At 41.0% G+C, this 21,552-nt stretch overlaps 1 protein-coding gene across 1 annotated transcript in view; it reads left to right on the top strand.

Annotated features, from left to right (window-relative positions):
- DAAM1 (dishevelled associated activator of morphogenesis 1) overlaps positions 1–21,274 on the top strand; it is a 191,472-nt gene extending 170,198 nt beyond the window's left edge. The window contains exons 19-26 of the mRNA XM_037740467.1: positions 4,667–4,773; positions 5,983–6,071; positions 6,967–7,135; positions 11,366–11,473; positions 12,787–12,847; positions 15,790–15,921; positions 19,443–19,613; positions 20,679–21,274. Of these exons, the coding sequence (XP_037596395.1) occupies positions 4,667–4,773; positions 5,983–6,071; positions 6,967–7,135; positions 11,366–11,473; positions 12,787–12,847; positions 15,790–15,921; positions 19,443–19,613; positions 20,679–20,888 (1,047 nt within the window). The 3' untranslated portion in view covers positions 20,889–21,274. The remainder of the gene's footprint in view (positions 1–4,666; positions 4,774–5,982; positions 6,072–6,966; positions 7,136–11,365; positions 11,474–12,786; positions 12,848–15,789; positions 15,922–19,442; positions 19,614–20,678) is intronic.
- The last annotated feature ends 278 nt before the right edge of the window (positions 21,275–21,552 follow it).

Here is a 21,552-nt window from a genome sequence, read left to right on the forward strand (position 1 = left end):
TCAGGATGCTATAAGACTGTTCCATCCTTCTGTCTCATTGTTTTGGGGATGGGCTCACATTTTAAGTGGTTTTGGTCAAGAAATCCATATTTGTTAGAGTCAGGTCCACCTAAGGTCAACTGTGGGCAGATGCAACTACGATTCCACATTGAACTCGGGGTTGCATCTGTAGGCATGCCCTGCTCCAAGAGCAGAGAATAAGGGTATTTTGTGTTGTTAACAGTAATCCTGAGTAGTGAAGTTGCTCTGGGTAGAGTGCCTGTCTATCTCCATGTGCATTTTCCATGGTTCTCATGATGTCCTCAAAGGTCTCAGACACCACACAGGGAGGAGTGATATTTGCAGAGTCACTCAGTAATGGACCTGCCCCTGCCTGCAACCTCTGCAGCTGGAATAGTCCTGGGGGAAAACCATCACATTTCCCGTGGAAAAACTTTCCATGCTGTCCTTTAAAGGTTTTCTTTAATTATCAAAATAGTTAATAATTATGTTCTCAAGTCTCTTGGGGTGCTCTGTGTATGGTTTTAAAGGATCCTCTGAACCCAGAATTCATTTTGAGAGCATTTTCTGTCTCCTCCACACACCCTTCCCTCCCTCACTGTAGACCAGTCACATAGTCTTTGCTCTGGGACAGTGGAGCGCAGCTCCCTCTGGCCCTCCCAGGTGACCCTGCCTTCGAGCTGCTGCACCCAATGTGCTAACCCAGAGTGAAGGACTGTGTGTAAAGCTGCTTTAGTCCTCCTGCCTTCAGCTCCTATTGACAAGGTCGTATGTTTTAAAATTCCACAAGATCTGTTTACTGTGGAATTGCATCCAGTGAAATTCCTCCTTGAGGGAAAGGATTTCAGAATCTTGCCAAAAGGGCCTGCAGTGCAAATAGAATGTACTTCAAATAAATACAAGAAAGAAAACCAGTCTACTGAAGCAGAATCTGGCCAAGTAGGAAATTTTTGACCTGGCCTCTCCTGATAATTCTGTGTGTGTCTTGCTCTCTGGTCATCTCCCACGCTCTTTCTTTTCTTCCTCATTTTACTATTTGTTCTTTACTTCCCTTTCCTCTATACAGCATTCTTCCCAGACAAGTGTTGAGGCCAGCATCTCCTTACTCCTATTTAGGATGTGCCTGTTGGCCACTTTCATCCTCTCCTCTCTTGCTGCTTGCAGCTGCTGAGGTCTGATCTCAGCTGAGAGCTATACACACTCTTCTTTCTTGGAACACATATCTTTATCCTTATTTCCAGATATCTGTCTAACTCTCCATCTTCTCTTTTTGAGACGGAGTTTCACTCTTGTTACCCAGGCTGGAGTGCAATGGCGCGATCTCGGCTCATCGCAACCTCTGCCTCCCGGGTTCAGGCAATTCTCCTGCCTCAGCTTCCCGAGTAGCCGGGACTACAGGCACGCGCCACCATGCCCAGCTAATTTTTTTTGTATTTTTAGTAGAGACGGGGTTTCACCATGTTGACCAGGATGGTCTCTATCTCTTGACCTCGTGATCCACCCGCCTCGGCCTCCCACAGTGCTGGGATTACAGGCTTGAGCCACCGTGCCCGGCCCCATCCTCTCTTAAAACTACCCATGCACAGTCCTTTAACGCAACTCTCCTTTGAGAGGGGACTGAGTTTTTAGTGTGGCTCCTACTGTGTCCTTTTAGGTAACAAGAGATGTAGTGACTGTGTTATTCTGAACGGGGGCCAAGTGGGCTTGACACAACAAGTTGGCAGGGAGAGAGGGGACTGTGCGAATTAGTGAAAGGATCTCTGAGTGTAGAACTCAGTTTGCTTGCCCAGTAGGTAAAAATCCAAGCTGAGGGACGCTGGGGTGATGCTTTCCTCTCTCTCTTCCCTTCTCCTTTCCTTCCTACCTTTTTTTCCCTGCACTGAGAAAGAATAAGATACACGGCTGGGCATGGTGGCTCGCACCAGTAATTCCAGCACTTTGGGAGGCCGAGGCAGGTGGATCACGAGGTCAAGAGATCGAGACCATCCTGGTCAACATGGTGAAACCCCGTCTCTACTAAAAAATACAAAAATTAGCTGGGCATGATGGCGCGTGCTAGTAGTCCCAGGTACTCGGGAAGCTGAGACAGGAGAATTGCTTGAACCCAGGAAGCAGAGGTTGCAGTGAGCCGAGATCGTGCCACTGCACTCCAGCCTGGCACCTGGCAACAGAGCGAGACTCTGTCTCAAAAAAAAAGAATAAGACATCCTGAACAGTGTCACCATTTGAACACAGGAACAGAAATGTCCAGGAGCTATCAGGCCCCTAGACCTATGAACTCCCTGGCATCTACTTCCATCTTCCCCCACTTCCATCCCATTAGGAACAAGAGGATATCCCTTCCCTTCGCTCTGGCCCCTTTCCTTCCTTCTAGTCAGGACCCCAGCTGGACTGACTGCCCCCTCCTCTAGATCAGCCCTACTACTCTTAGCTCATTCAAGTGTTAGCCTTTAGCACTTAAACACACCCCTACATACAGCTCCTACATACATATCTCACACCTACACACCCTGCACACACACACACACACACACCTACACATCCCTACACACCCCCTGCACACACACATGCACACACACATCTTATGCACAAGCCTCTCTCAAGACTCCACATCCCCACCTAGCTGCTGTCTTCTCTCTGGCACAGCCAGAGTTTTTGAAAGCCGTCCACACTCACTTCCCATCCACTCTGCCATGCTGCCCTCCTTTCCTCCCTAGAGCTTTTCTCAGGGGCACTTGCAGCTTCCCTGTTGCCAGAGCCAGGGGACACTACAGGGCCCTCATTTTCCTTAGTTTCTTGGGGGTGTTGGCACCCGTGGCCACTTGCTCCATGCTGAAATGCTGTTTTCCTGTGGCCCTGTGAGCCACGCAGCCCTCTCTGGCTCCATCTCTGTGGCCTTCTTTTGAAGGTTTTCCCTTTCCTTGTCCTGGCCCCTTGAATGCTGGTTCTTTCCAGCCCTGCTTTTTTTCCTCTTGATGACACCTCTCCTAATCTCACTGACACCCATGCCTTCACTAACCTACCTGTTACAACCAATGCCATGCCTCTGCTTCCCAACAGATCTTCCCAGGGCTTCAGACCCTTTCTCCAGCTGCATACTAGAAATCTCAACTCGGTTCCATGCAATCATTTTGAACATTAAACTCACCTTCTCCTCCCCATCCCAGCCCACCCTACCTCCAGCCTTCTCTTCCTGGGTTCCCTGTTACATTATTGCATAAGCCAGAAGCCCAGGCATCGTCTTTGACTCTTCCTCCCTCATAAACCACCATCCATCAAGTCAGGCCAGTTCCATTCAAGTCTCATAAATAGCTCTAGAGTCTGGCCACTATCTCCACCCTATCCAGACCACCATCATCTCTCACCCAGATTACTTACTCCACTATCTAATCATGACTCCCTCATATTTTTAATCCCTTCTAATTGTTTTTCCATCCTGCAACCACAGTGATTTTTTTTTAAAAATGTAAACTCACTCTCCTACATGAGATTTTTAAGTTATGTTCCAGTGCCCTCAACATAAAGACAGAACTTCTTACAAGACCTTGCTACTCCCTGCCCTTGCCTACCCTGCCCTTTCCCACTGATGTTACCACTGCTCTTCCGCCTGCCTAAGTGCTGCGCTGCTTGTTCCAGAACCCGGCACACAGTACACACTCTGCCTGGAAGGTATTCCAGCCTCACGCAACACTTCCTTGTAATTCCCAATCCCCTCTCTCTGCTGATGTCACCCAGACTAACTGCCTTTCTGAGGTCCCTCAGTTAAATCCAACAAACATTTGAAAACCTACTAAATGGATCATCCAGTTCCAGCATCAAATTTTGGGGAGAGTATCAAAGTCAAGAAGGTCAATGTTAAAAAAAAAAAAAAAAAAAAAAAAAAAAAAAAAAAAAAAAAAAAAAAAAGGCTAAAGGCATTTGATCTAGAAAACAGCATGAGTTCACAGGTCTTGCATACACATCCAAAACATGTATACCTTGAAAGAAAATTATACACGTAGAGAAGTACTGTTTCAGTTTTAAATATTGTTACTATTTCTTCCACATTCCCTGCTCATTTCTTCCTTCTAAATAACATATGAAATTAAAAACATCAAATCCCACTGTGTTCCTCTCACCCAACTCTCCAAGAAAGGGGGTAAAAGATTAAATTAGATAGACTAGAAAAATAAGAAAATGGAATGGAAACTACCAATGGAATTATTCATTAGAGCATGATGTAACAGAAAAAAGGCATAGAGTTGGAAGCCAAGAGACCTAGGTTCTATTACTACTAATCATTACACAAACTTGCTTTGTAATCCTGGGTCAGTGGCTTGTTCTCTCTGGACCTCAGCTGTATCATCTTCTGATGACAGTGTTGACTCTCTAAGGTTCTTCTAATGGTCTGTGAAAAAGAGGTTCCAGTAGAGAACTCCCACAATTCTGATTTGAGAGGCAGTAGAGAACAGAAAGGTGCCAGCAATGAATTTTATACCTATAATTTACTTTTAAGTAAAAATGGAAATATTTAATCATATCTATTGTATCTTAACCTGTGAGCATAGCTTATAAATTCAACAAGAGTTAACATTTTATCTTGGAACAAACCAACTGAAAGGGTAGGAAATTAGTACATGGATTTAAGTGATATACCTCAGTTTTAATATTCACATGTACTTTTCAGCTCTTGAAATTTGTTCCTGAAAAAAGTGACATTGACCTGTTGGAGGAACATAAACATGAACTGGATCGGATGGCCAAGGCTGATAGGTTCCTTTTTGAGATGAGCCGGTGAGTTTGAAAGGGCTTAGAATGTGAAGATGTCCCTTCCCTTTCTGAGACTCATGAATTTTCAATTCATGTTGAATTGTTCGGGCTAATTAACCTGGCCTAACGTGAAAGCTTTTTCATTCTAAAACTCTTCTCATGTCTGAGTCACATGGAATTTGTTTTGTTTGTGTCAGTTCTTGCCTATGGGTAAGCCAGGGTTGGAGTTTCTTCACAATTATCTGTATGTCTGGGCCCCTTTGGCCTAATCAAGTCATAACTTTTTCTGATTCCAGTTAATATCATTCTCCTCACCAGTTTGATTTCTTGGGATAGTGTCTCATACTTTCAAGTAGCTTAGCATGGCAAGGTGGTTGTAAAATAGAAAATTTATATATATATATATATGGACAAACTCTGGCAATGTCAGCCTCAAGCCCACACAACTGAACAACCAGGATCTAGATGTGAAATCATGACACATGCAGACATCACTAATCGATCATGGCACTCTTCCCACAGAGCCTTGGCAAGCTCTCTGAACCCTTCTCCAAAAAGCCCTGAGGCAGCCACAGCTTTGTAATTGGGTTTGGCATATGAGCTAAGTCGATCTGCCATCTCGGGCCTAGAAAATTGATTCCACATTAGAGAAGGACCAGTGGTCCTGAAATTCTCAGTGAACCTCAGGGCACAACTCTTTCCCTTAGGGGAGCTGAGAGAGTGCTCACTGTGAAAACAGGGAGGTTTGCAGATGGGTAAGAGGACGAGACAATGTGGAAAGGGGATGCTGGAGACCAGTTTTTACTTTGGAAAGTTAAGAAATTTGGGAAAGGTGTAGGGAACTGTCCTTTATTTGCAGTAGGATATTCTTTACATTTTTGTTCCCTTAAACTCTTCTATGCTCAAAGGAGTTCTTCCTGGGACTCTGAAGGAGGAGAGGGGCTTTAGTCGACAGCAGCCGGCTCCCACTGTCTTTTAGCAGTTGGTGTTGATTGGAGCTAAGGACTCTGCTGCAGTTGACCAAATAGCCCCTGAAGGTCAGACCAAAATGGGCTCTCCAGGCAAAGCTGGCTTCATGCCCTGTGCTCCTGTCCATGAGAAGAACCGATGTCTTTGTGTTGGGGGAGTGGGTGGGTGTTGGGGAGATGCTAGGCACCCCCACCTCCATATCCATTATTAAGTGAACATAGATGTATTAAGTAAATATCAATTCGTCCACGTTTGCTCTTACAGAATTAATCACTATCAGCAAAGGTTGCAATCTCTGTACTTCAAAAAGAAGTTTGCAGAGCGTGTGGCAGAAGTGAAACCTAAAGTAGAAGGTAAAGTCAAGCTGCCTAGATTGGAAATGATGTTCATCATTACAGCCCATTTAAAAGTGCAGTCCAAGTGCAGATAGCAAACAAGATCTTCTTGGTGATTTTTTATTTTATTTTTTGGCTCAAAGTCTTTTAAAATTCTGAGGGATGATTACTTAAGGTCAGTGCTTGATGCACTGGCCTAGGCTCGGGAGCTCACAGCACGCCTCCTGGGCTCCTCTACAGGGTTGGGCTTTTGACTGCCTGGGTGCTGGTGAGGAATTAATCTCACCGCTACTAGCATTAAAGCTGTAATTAGCTTCCTCACAACAGAGCCTTAGTAGATTTTTCAAAGGGAAGCGTGAGGCTGTTGTATGGTTTGATTTTTAAATTTTTTAAATGTTTGAAATGCAAGCAAGGCAACTGAAGAGCACAGCCACAGAATGCAGGCTGGAATCAGGCATCTGTGTAAGCTCTGATCCCTGTTATGACACCTGCAAGCTATAACATGTAACACATTTGACCAGTTTTCTGTCAGTGGAATTGATCAATACTCCTGTTAATCTGACCTACACCAGACAAGTAAGTGTTAGGAAAGAAATATTGGAGATGGAGTTGCTATTCTAGGTATTCCTGAGTGCTTACGACCGATGAGTCAGCCAAGAAAGGCCTGAGAAAGGATGGGATTTTGCAGCTGTCTGTGGGTGTTGGTAACAACTTGAGTGGCTCTCCTTGTCCATGTTCTTTGCTTCCGGTTTAAGTGTTTTGAAAGTGCTCTGGGTAACCCAGTAACTCAGTCTTACATCTTCCATATATGTTATTATGTGTGTGAATTTAGGATGGGTATCACTGAAATGTCTTGATTTCAAACAGTGAAACACTTGGTAATCATTGTGTTTTTGTGTGTTGTGTTTTGAAGCAATTCGTTCTGGCTCAGAAGAGGTGTTTAGGAGCAGTGCCCTGAAGCAGTTGCTGGAGGTGGTTTTGGCATTTGGAAACTATATGAATAAAGGACAAAGAGGGAATGCCTATGGATTCAAGATATCTAGCCTAAACAAAATTGCTGACACAAAATCCAGCATTGACAAGTAAGTGTGGGAATCTTCCGACACTTAGGGTAGCCAGGTGCAGAGGTCCAGGCTCAGATTTGTCTCCCTCTAGTCCTCCTCAGCCTTCATGACACTGCTGTCTTCAGTTTGAACTTCTCTTTCTCACTACTTTCTTCCCTTCTCTGACCCTGATTCTTTTCTAACCTCTCTCATGACCACAAGTATCTCACACATTCCTGTTGGACCAATTATCCTTCATCCATTTTTGGTCCACAGGGACATCATCTATTCCAAGTTTTGCTGTTGTTTTTGTTTCATCCTGCCTTTAAAAAAATTATTTTTTGTAAACTTTTTATTATAGCATAAGAAGTTCACAAAAAATAATGTTGGGCTTGATGATTTTTCACAAATTAAACACACCTGTATGCCCAGCACCCAGATCAAGGACAGAATGTTACCAGCACTCTGGACATCTCCCCACGACTCCTCTACAGAAAACTGTGTTCCACAGAAAAGAAAAAAAAAAAAAAATGTTAGTTGATGCTAAATTATGAACCTTTTTGGATTTTTAGGTTATGTTTTTCTTTTATGCAGTGGATCTATATTAAAAACTTATAATGTATAAATGCATTTTGGCTATTGATATTCAGTTGGTCATTGCAGGACTCATTAAAATGCTTCCTAGAAAGCGTTCAATGCTGCATTTTAGGTGAACAGATTCTCATTAAAGACACCAAGATGTGAAAACGCTCTTATGTCATTAACAGTGTAGGGTCATTAGGCATATTAACTCGAGTTTCCCTGAGAGCTTTGTTTCTCTGAGGTTCTCACTGACTTCAAAGGAACTTGCACAATTGTTTCTAAGGTAAGCTTCTCCATACCCAAGTTCTTTTTAGAAATATGGGCTCTTAACCCTAATTACTTCTAACTAATAAGGTCTTGTACCCTATATTTTCTATAGTGTTTGTGAAGCATAGTGTCCTGGCAATCCTAAATCCATCCTAGAATAAATAAGCAACGTGTTAATTTGTTGTTTTTGCATCATGTAGAGATAGATTAATGAAGAGCAGCTGCTGTTATAGCCCTGCCACCTTATTTTTAATGTAAACACTTGATCCTTTTGAGAGCACTTTCACATTTGATTGTCCCAATAGCCTGTAAAGTACACTAGCCAAGTAGTGTTGTCATATGTTGTCAGAGAAGAAACTGACTCAGGGTCAGGTGGCTCATTCACCTTGCCTATGGTTACAAGCAATATATTCGGCCTTACAGGTAGGTATTTGACACCGGTTCTGCTGGTCCAGCCACAGCTCTATTAGCAACAGAAGGATCTTATTTGGAGGTTATAGTAGGGAATGGCAGATCTTATTTGCGTCTAAAGAGCAGCTACCTTTTTAAGGAAGGGCATTCTCTTCGACTGAAGACATATGAAAGCAATCCCCCACCCCCAACACTTACCAATAACCTGGCCCTTACGTGATTATCTGCTTATTTACTGAGGCTACAGAATTTACATAATGTACAAGCCTTTTCAAGCTAAAAAGAACAAGCTAAAACTATTTGATCTTTTTCCTCTTTTTTTTTTCTGCCTTTAATATTTGGTCCCCAAATGCAGCACCCATGCCTTATACACCTTCGTGCCTAGCAAAGTGCTTTGCTTATAAGCAGTCACTCATTAATGTTGCTCAGTTGAATCTAAGGAGATGGTGTAGGTAGTGAGACAGCAGGAAGGGAGCATTCACTCAGCATTGAAGGCTTGGTTACTGGTAATGACTAGGGAAGAATCAAATGTATGGCTGTTGTTCCTTCTTTAAAAATTTTCATTTAGTCAAATGAGGTAGTATTTGGATAGCAAACAAATATGGAAGATCGGGCCTGGTTTATAAACCTTTCTACAACAAGAAAGGTGTATATGGTTAATGAAATTAATTGAATTGTCTCTCAAAAAGCAAAGCATTTCTCTAAAAAACGAAAAAAAAAAAACCTAACTCTGTCTTGTGATGGTAGCTGGCATTTTGCCTCCTCCTCAGCCCCTTAGATAAGAAGCACATGGGCAGACAGGTAGTTTCTGTCAACAGCAAAACTGAAATGGAGGCCAGAGCAGTGGCTCATGCCTGTAATCACAGCACTTTCAGAGGCCAAGGCCGGGTGGATCACCTGAGGTCAGGAGTTCATGACCAGCCAGGCCAACATGGTGAAACCCCATCTCAACTAAAAATACAAAAAAGTGAGCTGGACATGGTGATGGGCGCCTGTAATCCCAGCTGCTTCAGGAGGCAGAGGCAGGAAAATGGCTTGAACCCAGGGTGCAGAGATTGCAGTGAGCTGAGATTGTGCCATTGCACTCCAGCCTGGGTAACAAGAGTGAAACTGTGTCTCAAAAAAAAAAAAAAAAAAAAAAAAAAAAGGGCTGGGCATGGTGGCTCATGCCTTTAATCCCAGCACTTTGGGAGGCTGGGACGGGTGGACCACGAGCTGAGGAGATCGAGATCATCCTGGCTAACATGGTGGAACCCCATTAGCCTGGCCATGGTGGCATGCACCTGTAGTCTCAGCTACTGAGTCAGGAGAATCCCTTGAACTCAGGAGGCACAGGTTGCAGTTAGCTGAGATCATGCCACTGCACGCCAGCCCAGGCGACAGCGAGACTCTGTGTCAAAAAAGAAAAAAAAAACTGAAATGGAAGGATGCAGCTGAACATATGAAAAATAAATGGCCAAAATTGTTGGCCACTGTTTTGCTTTGGTGGGCGATTGTTTACTAATTATTGAGAGACTGAGAGTGAGGAAAAATAAGGATTTATAGGATTGCATTGTCTCTGTGAAACACAAGGGTAACCAGAAATGGTTTCATTGTTATAGAAAATTGAAAACTCTGACTCATTTTGGTTAGAGGTGAGTTAGGAGTATTGGAGCTTAGCATTGTGAATTAGCAAACTGCCTAAATTATGGAAAATTTTTTAAAGGAATGTATTTTTACACTCCTGATTCTAACTTAAATAGATAAGTAGTTCTTGATTCTCGCTGCTTGATAAATCAACAGGGAGTTTTAAAGAATGCCCATGTCTGACTCCACCTCATTCCAATTAAATGAATCTCTGGGGTTGGCCCAGGCATCTGGAGTCCAGGTGATTGTAATGTACAGCAGTCAGTGACGATGGGACCAGTTGAACACAGTGTTGCCTAATAGATACTGTTATCCTACACGCCTGCCTTTTCAATCCAGGTCAGTCAGAGTTCAGCCCTGTCACCACCAGAGAGGGAGCTGGCACAACCAACTGTTGTAACTACTAAGAGTTATGCAGTTAGGAGCTGAAGTGTTGCTAAATTAGGAAGTGGATTCAGGGCTGCGAGGATATCACATGATGGCAGTTATGGCCCACTTCCAGGTTCAGCCCTAAGAGAGGGGGCTTTCTAACTTTCTGGCCACTCTTTGGTTGAAAGCCTATTAAAAAGTATCAATAGGTGGACACAGTGGCACATGCTTGTAATCCCAGCACTTTGGGAGGCCGATGTGAGTGGATCACCTGAAGTCAGGAGTTCAAGACCAGCTTGACCAACATGGTGAAACCCTGTCTCTACTAAAACTATGAAAATTAGCCAGGTGTGGTGGCTGGCACCTGTAATGCCAGCTACGCGGGAGGCTGAGGCAGGAGAATTGCTTGAACCTGGGAGACGGAGGTTGTGCCACTGCACTCCAGCCTGGGAGACACAGTGAGACTCCGTCTCAAAAATAATAATAATGTCATCAGTGAGTTACTACTTCGTACTTTAGACTAAAGAATAGCTGCCCTTTTCAGTGGAATAAACATCCCTCACTCTCCACTCCACCCCATTCCACTCCACCCAAGCCTACTAGTTATAAACCTGCAGGGCACACCCTATTTTAGGGTGGATCTACTGGGAAGGTAAACTTGTCTCCACTGGCAGTGGTTCAGATTCACTTACCTCACCCATCATATTACCCAGATTTTGAAAGATTCTCATTATGACCCAAATATGTAATTATTACCCTTTTTTTTTTTAGAAATTGTATACTTCTTTTGACATATATTTATGTAATCCCTCGGAGGCTCTGCCATTATTCCCTTCTCTTGAGAATCCCTGCCTTACACAAACCTCCAAATGTCAAAGTTAATGCAGGTAATATAGCATTATTGTGGGTTCTACAATTTGAGCATATAAATCATATGCAAGTATTAACTATTCATATATTTATGTACTTTAAAGGAAAATAAATGTTTAATACTCTTCCCTTCTTCAATTGTAGGAACATTACCCTTTTGCACTATCTGATCACTATTGTGGAAAGTAAGTACCCCAGTGTCCTCAATCTAAATGAAGAATTGCGGGATATTCCTCAAGCTGCAAAAGTAAAGTAAGTACTTAACAGTGTTAGTTTCTTAAATCGCTTGGACTGTGTGTTAGCTATTGAGGTAGTCAGCACTGTAGAAGTCAGTTCTTCTATTTGTTTTCCCTGAACATTGTATGAAATAAAGTTTGAAACTCATCCAAATCGCTCAAATGTGTTCCAAGGTTTTGATTATATATTTGTTCTAGTTCCTTTGGAATACCGCATGCAGTTTTTAACTTTCACAGTTTTAAAGGGCATGTGTTTTAATACAGGTAGGAGCATCCTTAGTTAAACAAGATGCATGGCTAAGCAAATAAAAGACCTAAGTGTCAGGGCGTTGCTAATAATTTTCACATATGCACACATACTCCCAGAAACCAAGGCGGCTCTTTAATAGGAAGCAGTCTTTATGCAAATGAGGAAACTAAAAATAAAATGGAAAGTTGCCAAACTTTTACCACAAACTTCACACCACGTTTCAGAGACTGAGAAGCAGGCAATTTTCCTTACTGTTTTTCCGTCCCTCTTTTGGCTGTCTCTTTTTTTGAAACATAAACTGCATCTTTTTGCAGTGAATATGAAAAGTATAATGAGCAGGCTCATTTTTTCCCTCTGTTCATGGAATCTGGTGGAAATTTACTATATAAGGCATGAAATTAAATGAAGTATTGGTGAGTTTTTTTATATGTTGTAAATTATCTGGGATAATTAAGTTTTAATCTCTAATGTTTAAAAGCCATGAAATAGAAACTATTGTGTATGGGAAAAGCCCAAGAACCTTTCTCTATTAAAAAAAAATAAAAATGAAAATAACTAGTTAATACAACTTTAAGAAAAATCATTGTTTATTGCAACGTAAGTCATTACCTTGTAATATTCATATTATTGGGGTCTTAGTGAAAAGCAGAACACTGATTATGCAGAGCACAATGTGAACATGATTGCAAATGAACCCATCTTTTTTTATGTTTTCAAAGGAGCCATGTGTGGCAAGAGATTTATTTCTACATGGAGTAATTTGCTGAAGTGAGGTTTTTTTTTTTTTTTTTTTTTTGAGTTTGAAACAAAATATTTTTGCACAGATCAAAGATATTTCTCTTCTGCTATTTTTAACCTGTAAAGTATACCTGCTGGCTACAGAAAACAAGACACATAATTTTATACCTAAATTTCATGAGTTTAAAATACTGTTGTCTTTGAGACCTGAGCATGGCAGGGAATTTTAAACATTTAAATTAAGCTAATATGGACTTCCAAGCATGAAATATTTAAACCCAACTTATATTTAATATGTGTAAGTCACATGTTGATTGCTAAAACGTTGCTATTTACAACAGCATGACTGAGCTGGACAAAGAAATAAATACCTTGAGAAGTGGCTTGAAAGCAGTAGAGACAGTGAGTATTTGCTTTTTGTTCTAATTCCTAGTCTCTTCGCTATCTCTAGTGCTGGTGGTTTCCGGCAGCTGAGTTGCTGGTTGTCTTGGCATGTGGTATGCCCAGGATAAACAAGTATTGATTTAAAAAAAAAACCACCACCACAAGAAGCAAAGGCAGGTTATGTTCAGCCTGGCAGTGTGATTGCAGGCAGCACGGGTCATGGGTGAGTCACTGCAGCGTAACTGGAAACTGGCCCTAGCATGCCACCAGTTTATCTGTGAGGCAGATTCATCAGGATGAGTGGGTTGGGCTAGATGAGCTTCAGAGACTCTCTCAATTTCCAAGTGCTGTTAATGTATGGTGTTCACCTTCAGTAGAGCAGTAGAACTTCTCTGTTGTTTTTGAGTTGGTCCTCCGGGGAGTATTTACTGAGCAGACACGGTAGTCCATGCTGTAGCTGAGGGTCAACCATGACTCAGAATCCTTGTCCTCCAGGTGTAATAATCAGAGCAGCCAATTCCCTCAGCCTGGCCCCATCCAGATAAGCAGAGTGATTACAGAGGTGCCTTAAGGAAGGCAGCGGGTTGAGGGTGCTTTGGAGGTATGTCGGACAATTGATCCCTATTAGACGAAGCTTCTCTTTTGGAAAAGAAGTTGTTGGAGCTATGGCTTAGGAGGGTGGGTTATCCCAGGTGCATGGGAGGAAGGTTATCCCAGGCATACAAGACAACCTGGGCCCAGGCCTCCAAGGAAAACCAGTCAGGCTGGCAGACTGGAGCCGGTAGGATGAAACATGCCTGTTGGCACAGTGCCCTGTGGGTACTGTGCAGATGCAGCTGCCAGCAAGAGAGGGGGCAGGGATGAGAACAGGCTGGCAGAGCAGTGTCCCTGGTGACTATGCTCAGAGCACACATCGCTCGGGCCTGCTCAATTACCATAGAAAGTAGTTGAATTTGGCCGGGCGCAGTGGCTCAAGCCTGTAATCCCAGCACTTTGGGAGGCCGAGGCAGGTGGATCACGAGGTCAAGAGATCGAGACCATCCTGGTCAACATGGTGAAACCCCGTCTCTACTAAAAATACAAAAAACATTAGCTGGGCATGGTGGTGCGTGCCTGTAATCCCAGCTACTCAGGAGGCTGAGGCAGGAGAATTGCCTGAACCCAGGAGGCGGAGGTTGCGGTGAGCCGAGATCGCGCCATTGCACTCCAGCCTGGGTAACGAGTGAAACTCCGTCTCAAAAAAAAAAAAAAAGAAAGTAGTTGAATTCATTAAAGACATACCTTTAATAAAAATTAATGTCGCAATGTCTAATTTTTTTGTTTTCAATAAATTAAGGAGCATGTAAGGTTTTTTTCTTTTTCTTTTTCTTTTTTTAATGTAGGGGGCAGTATTTAAAAAAAAAATCAACTGATTGAACTTTTTCTCCCAGCCCCAGAGGGTCCATGGTCCTTATGATGGCCCTAAAGCCTGGCTCTGACCCCTGCTTCTGAGCCAGGTCAGAGCAAGGCCTGGTGTGGGGGATTCCAGGGGAATTTCGTGTTGTTGCTTTATTAAAGGATAGTTTTGCTGAAATCGCTCTGTCCATTGGGTCATATACAGTGCATCACACTTTCTATGGGAAGGGGGCCCCCACTCCTGGAGATGTACATCGTATTGTAAGAAAATAGCAGGGGGCAGAGATTGGCCTGGCCAAGTATACATGTGTTCTAATTGTGCTTTACACAAATTAAGTCTATTGTTAGAAGGCACCAGAGATGAATATTTATAAAATTATACATTAATAAAACACTTCAAATGCCTTTCCCATCTCAACAATGAACACAGATACACTCATTTTCCAGGCCACAGTACTAGAATCATGGCAATTTCTTCCAGTCAGAGCCAGCTCCATAACTGATGAGTTTTCACTTCCATTATTTCATTTGAGTCTAATGGTGATGTGGATATTGCCCTCTTTAAAAAAAAAATCAATAAACTGAGGCTCAGAGCAACATACCATAGATAAGAACCAAATCAGTGATAGAGCTGTGTCAGAACCCACAGCCTGTGACCCCTACTCTCCTGCTTGTGAAGATCTCTGCCAATACAAGAAAATGCGGGAGAATCCAGTTTAAGTCAATTGGTACACAACATAGTTATTACCAAGACTCTGGAGTCATGCAGGCTGGAGTTCAAATTCTGGCTCTGTCACTGGTCAGCACTACTTCAGGGCAAGTAACATCCCTCCAAACCTTAATTTACATGTCTGTATAATGGGAATAGTGATGCCTCACTCATAGAGATGTTGTGGGCTTTAAATAAGAATGTGCATCTGGCAATGATTAACATTAGATTTGTATCATCTGTGTTCATTGCTGTGGTTATGGGGAATATGGATAATTAACAAGAGACAACTTCCCCTCTAGGCCTGTTCACAAAAACCATATGGTATGGACAAGAGAAAAATGGTAGAAGATTATGGTGTCAAATGCTACAGCCAAAATTCTACTGACCCATATCCCACAGTTTAAGAAGTAAATAGACTTGGCTGAGAGGGAAAGAAGAAAAAAATCAAGGCACCAGAATTCTGAGCATGGAATATTGACAATCAGAGTCTCTTATTTTCACTCAAAAGCCCTTAGAGTTCAGTTTGCCCCCATTATTTTTTAACTTCTGTTAATTGTATCCACATGTAAATCTGCTTGCTTTCTAAAACCTGAAAGTGAAATCACATAGATGATGTACTTAGATGATTGGTAAATTGCTATTTGCAAATATGCATGTGCGCATGAGCATAGCTTTGGCATGGTGGGAATAAGGTTAGGGGTGCCACAGTATAGTAACAAAATGTTTTAGAACAAGTTTTGATGTGTTTGCCATTCTGATTTATTAAATTTAAGGCATGTGAAATATAGACATGAGACACACCTTGTCTCATATTTGAAGCTTGCATTGACATTATTCGTTTCCTGTGTTTAAGGAGCTGGAATATCAGAAGTCTCAGCCTCCACAACCCGGAGATAAGTTTGTGTCTGTTGTCAGCCAGTTCATCACAGTAGCCAGCTTCAGCTTCTCTGATGTTGAAGATCTTCTAGCAGAAGCTAAAGACCTGGTAAGTTTCCCCCTTGCACACTGAGTGTTGTTTGACAGGGCTGGGCTTCGTTGTGATACTTTCAGTTATTATTCTGTACGGGAAATAGCAGGAGTGAGATCCAGACTTCATGGTGCAGGAAATGAAGTGGTAGATAATTACTTTCCAGATTCCATTGTTTTGTATGACATAGGTGGTGTATTTTCATTTCCAAGACTGTGATTAATCAAAACACACCCTTTATGTCTGACTGGCCTATGTTGCCTTTAGGTTAGCAAGACCTTGAAGGCTCTGAGTGTTGGAAGACTAGCAAATACTTTGACAGTTTTCTCTTGGTTGAAATTGGCTTGAAGTACTTATCTCTAGGAACCAGAAAAGACTAGATGATGAAAACCAGGGGCAGGATCAAATGTGCGATCAGGTGTGACTAAAGCCATGTGCCTGATTACCTCTATGTAATGTGCTCATCTGAGATACAGCCATGGAGGACAGGATACTACCTGTGTAAATCTCCAGCAAACTTACTAAAGGAGATGCATTTTAATTCACAGTCTCGTTGCAAGAGGTTTTTTTTTTTTTTTTTAGTAAGACATTTTTGTAATTTCTGCTATTTCAAAATTTTATGTTCCCTTAGAGGAGAAGTTTTTGTTGGTTAATAAGCAAGATCTTTTAGCTCCTCAGCATCACCTCACTCCTCTCTATTTCACATTTTCTCTTCCAGAATGCATTCACATTCATATACAATACATGTACACTTTCAATACATGAAAGTCTCTCACTTTCTCCTTATTCTTTAAAATAATATTAACACCCTTCCCCACCCCATTGGTTCTTTTCCTCTACTCATCTCTCAGTTGCCATAACACTCTTTTGCTTTTACTTGAGTCTTTTGTTTCGAAACTTTAGTAAATGGATGTTACTTTTCTCTGGTCACCTGTTTGGTTGTAGATATGGATGACTGTTTATGTGAATATACACACTTACCAGTTAAAGTTCAGAAGTAGGCAGTTGACATGCATCAGCCTATCTCAACATTAAATCTCCTCTCAAACCTTATTAAATAAATGACAGTATATATTCAAATAGCTGTTGTTAGAGGCCAAACCTCTGATATCCCACAGTGCAAATCGGTCAACTGATGTCAGTAACCACCATTCAGACCTCCACTGTGAAAGCCCCCATCCATATTTTCTATATGCCTTACCACTTTAGATTTTGTGCTTCATAAAGGAAGAGATTCCCCCTGTCCTGATATCCCACCTGAGCAATATAGCACCTACTTCATCAAGGGGCTCAAATATTTTTGTGTGTGAACTGGCTATTGTCAGCTTGTTCATCACAGTAGCCAGTGTCAAGCTTCTCTGATGTTGAAGATCTTCTAGCAGAAGCTAAAGACCTGGTAAATTTGTCCCTTGCACCCTGAATGGGGTGGGGTGAGGTGGGGTGTGTACATGGTGGAACTTTAATCTGGGTCTGGTTTTCTTTAGATTTCTGAGATTTAAATATACATGACATCATGATCACTAGAATTCCTTGATAAAAAGATCACTCGGGATGGCTTGAAGTGCGCGAACTTGAATGTCATTCCAGAACTTTTATAAATTAGCTTATAAAACCATGGAGCAAGCTAAAGCACTATATATGGCGTCTGAAGAATGTTATGTTTTTGCCCAAATAACTCTTTCCTAATAGAATTATTTCCAAATAAGTAAAACATTGAAAACAACTCCTCAGTGAAGACAGAAATGGTAAAAAGGACACTTTTATTATAAATTTAAACATATGAAATAGTAACTGTAAAATATATATAAATATATATCAGCCAGAACTTGTTTTATTTAAAAATGAATGTTGAAAATATTTTATGGTAGATAGTATTACTGAAATATCAGACCCTAACAATATAACAAAGGCAAATAAACCGATAAAAATAAAACCAACTATAAACTGTCTGGGGGTACTGCATAAACACAGCATGGTCTAAATAAGAAGAAAACTTAACATCTAGAAAATGTTAAGTAATTGATTGGGTATAGGAAACTTTGAAGCTAGGAACACTATCCTTAGTAGCTTAGGAGTGATAGAGTTAGATCCTTACAGAAGGAAGTATAATTTTAACAAACAATTTGGCTGACATTGAATATTATTTGGGCAGTTATAATTCTGCTAAGACTATTGAAAACATACTATCTTGAGTTATGAAGATAACTCCTGGAAGAACTAAAGGGAGACAGGGTATACTGTTGTTACTGTATACATATATTTTTATCCAATTATATGTATTTCTTCCTTGGTATTTTGCATTTCGGCTATTTAAAATGATGGACACTGAGGCATGGTGGCACGTACCTGTAGTCCCAACTACTCAGGAGGCTGTGGCAGGAGGATCACTTGTGCCTGGGTGTTTGAGTCCTGCCTGGGAACTGTAACATTGCAATGCCCCATATCTTTTAAAAATAAAAATTAAAAAAAAGATTGGCATTGAAAGGGGTTCTAAAACAAAAAATTTGGAATAAAATTGTATTCTCTGTCATACATTTTGGGTTGCATTAAAGATTCCATACTCAGTTACTGTTTTCTCATTGAGACCCAGAAAATAACCGAACAATAGCAGCAGCATTTATGATTAGGAAAAGCAGCTAAGAGGCACTGGCTCCCATTTGCTTTCTATATTTACCATATGGCACCAGTAAATGATATTATACTACTTCAAAGAAAAGTTAAAAGTACAAGTTTCCCTACTCCTGCTGAGTTTGCTATTAGTTTTATGTCTGGGGTGCTGTGCCCACAATATTTTGTTTTTACTACTGTTAATAAAAAGTCATAGGAGGTCATCATAGATGTTGAGCTTAAATGAGGTAGACAGGAATAAATAATTTAAAAAGCTGAGGAGTATTAAAGTTTTTACTTTAGAAATGATTAATAGACATGTTCAGCAGCTGAAGATAAATATAGGCTCACTAAAATCCATCGGGTTATATTTGACTCAGCCGGATGTGGTGGCACGTGCCAATAGTCCCAGCTATTCGTGAGGTTTAAGAGGGAGGATTGCCCAGGAGTTTGAGGCTGTAATTTTCTGTGATCATACCTTTGAATAGCCACTGAACTCCAGCCTGGATAACATAAAAGACCCCATCTATTTAAAAAAAAAAAAAAGACAGACACCCCAAGGTGGGCAGATCACCTGAGGTCAGGAGTTTGACACCAGCCTGGCCAACATGGTAAAGCCCTGTCTCTACTAAAAATACAAAACTTAGCCGAGCATGGTGGTGTGCATCTGTAATCCCAGCTACTTGGGTGGCTGAGGCAGGAGAATCGCTTGAGTCCAAGAAGCAGAGGTTGCAGTGAACTGAGATCACATCACTTCACTCCAGCCTGGGTGACAGCAAAACTCCATCTCCAAAAAAATAAATAAATAAAAGTAAACAAGTAAACAAAATGTATGTTTGACTTAATCTGGGCTTTAGTCTTTCTAATGTTATTTATATTCAATTATGGAATTCTCACGAAACACTGACTTCTGAAAACCGTCTTTTTTCTAGTTTACTAAAGCAGTGAAGCACTTTGGAGAAGAGGCTGGCAAAATACAACCAGATGAGTTCTTTGGCATATTTGATCAATTTCTTCAAGCTGTGTCAGAATCCAAACAAGAAAACGAAAATATGAGAAAGAGGAAGGAGGAAGAAGAGCGTCGAGCTCGCATGGAAGCTCAGGTGAGAGGATGATTAATTCACCAGTTCTACCTCCTAGAAGTTCTATGGGTGCAGCCCAGCTTCAAAGGTATTTAGAGAGCACTCTGACCTGCTGGCAAGAAGGAAACCTTCAATGTAGTCTCTAGAATTCTGTGGGACTTTAAATTGGTGTTCTTTCTCTTGGACAACAATTTAACAGTGTATATTCAAAGCCTTAAAAAAAAAAAAAATCTATCCACATCCTTTGCTCTGGAATTCCATTTCTTAGAAATTATTTTAAAGAAATAATCACAAATTTGCACAAGAAAAAGAGGCAGCATTCTTTATAATAGCCCCAAGCGAAAGACAACCTAAATGTTTACCAATAGGGTGTGAGTTTTAAATTATATAACAGCTACATAATGGAATATTTATACAATCCTTAAAAAGACATGTATTCAAAGAATATGTAATGATATATAAAAGTTTACAAAGTGATTTCTACATGAAATCTTTGTTTTGTTTTTTAAGATGTGTTAATACATATAGAAAATAATAGTGGTGTGAGAAACCTCTAAAAAGTTTACAGTAGAATTAAAGATGTTTCCCCCACCTTTTATCTGAATTATCCAAATTGTCTACAGTGTGTATGTATTAGTTGGCTTTTAATAACAGTAACTGTTGTGTATGAGGTTTCAGGCTCCCACAGAAGACACAAGCTAAGCCTGTGATGTAAGGAAAATGACCTGATGACCATTTGCTTTAGTCATTTGGGGTCTGTGTAATAGTGATACTTTTTTTTCCCATTAGCAAAAACACAAATTGCCTCAGTTGCTGTCATTTTAACTAGAATATCATGCAGTTTACCTGGAATCTAGGCGGTGAAGGTCTCTAACCACAAGGCAGTGGTTATTTTGTGGTGGTGGTTGTTGCTTCCACAGTGGAGACCCAGGTTCCAATTACCCCTTTCTTGTGACATCCAAAGGGGTTATAGGATGAGCACAGCTTGGTGTCTGGAGCATTACCGTATTTCACGGAATTCATCTCTACTGAAAACAAAATGCAACATTTTGACCTCTCTCTAAGAAGTTTTCTTTCTATTTGCAGCTCAAAGAACAACGTGAAAGGGAACGTAAAATGAGAAAAGCTAAAGAGAATAGTGAAGAAAGCGGAGAGTTTGATGACCTTGTTTCAGCTTTACGCTCAGGAGAAGTGTTTGACAAAGACCTTTCTAAACTGAAACGGAATCGCAAACGCATTACCAACCAGATGACCGACAGCAGCAGAGAGAGACCAGTCACAAAACTTAATTTCTAATTTTCCATGAATACTTTTTTAGAAAGCTCATTAGCAGCCCTCTAAAGTGACTACAACGTTTCATTACACTGCCTTGCAATCCAAACAGTGGCAATTTTTTCCTTCATCTGTGAGTGAATGCTTGAATGTATGTGTATGTAAATGTATGTGTGTATATATTAAAAAATGTATATAGATGTCTGAGTGTTGTCTGGAGACCTATACGTATGGTTAAAAAGATATGTTAACGTATGTGCTCCGAAACCTTTCATGTATGCATTCACATTGAGTGTGGCTCATTTTCTTTCCCTGAACACCATGACTGTTCAGAAGCACAATACTATCTCCTGAAAGAGATGACAGAGACATTCCCTAGATTCAAAGACAAAACAGAATTTAAAAAAAAAAAAAAAAAAAAAACAGAAGAAAAAAAACAAAAAAAAAGCTTGCAAAATATTTTATGGTTTCCAAGCTTGATATCCTTTGAAATTATTTTCATTGATGGAACTGAAGTTGGAAAAATATAGATTTAAAATGGTTTTTGATAGCTGACAATGTGATGTTGATGCATCACATCAGTAATAGGATGGGCTTAGAATTTCCGACATTGGTGTGGGGATACAGTCTATAAATGTTTATTGAGAACATCTTACACACAATTGGAATTATGTAGAACGTCAACCAG

This window comes from Cebus imitator, unplaced genomic scaffold (genome assembly GCF_001604975.1).
Source record: "Cebus imitator isolate Cc_AM_T3 unplaced genomic scaffold, Cebus_imitator-1.0 Scaffold83, whole genome shotgun sequence".
NCBI lineage: Eukaryota > Metazoa > Chordata > Mammalia > Primates > Cebidae > Cebus > Cebus imitator.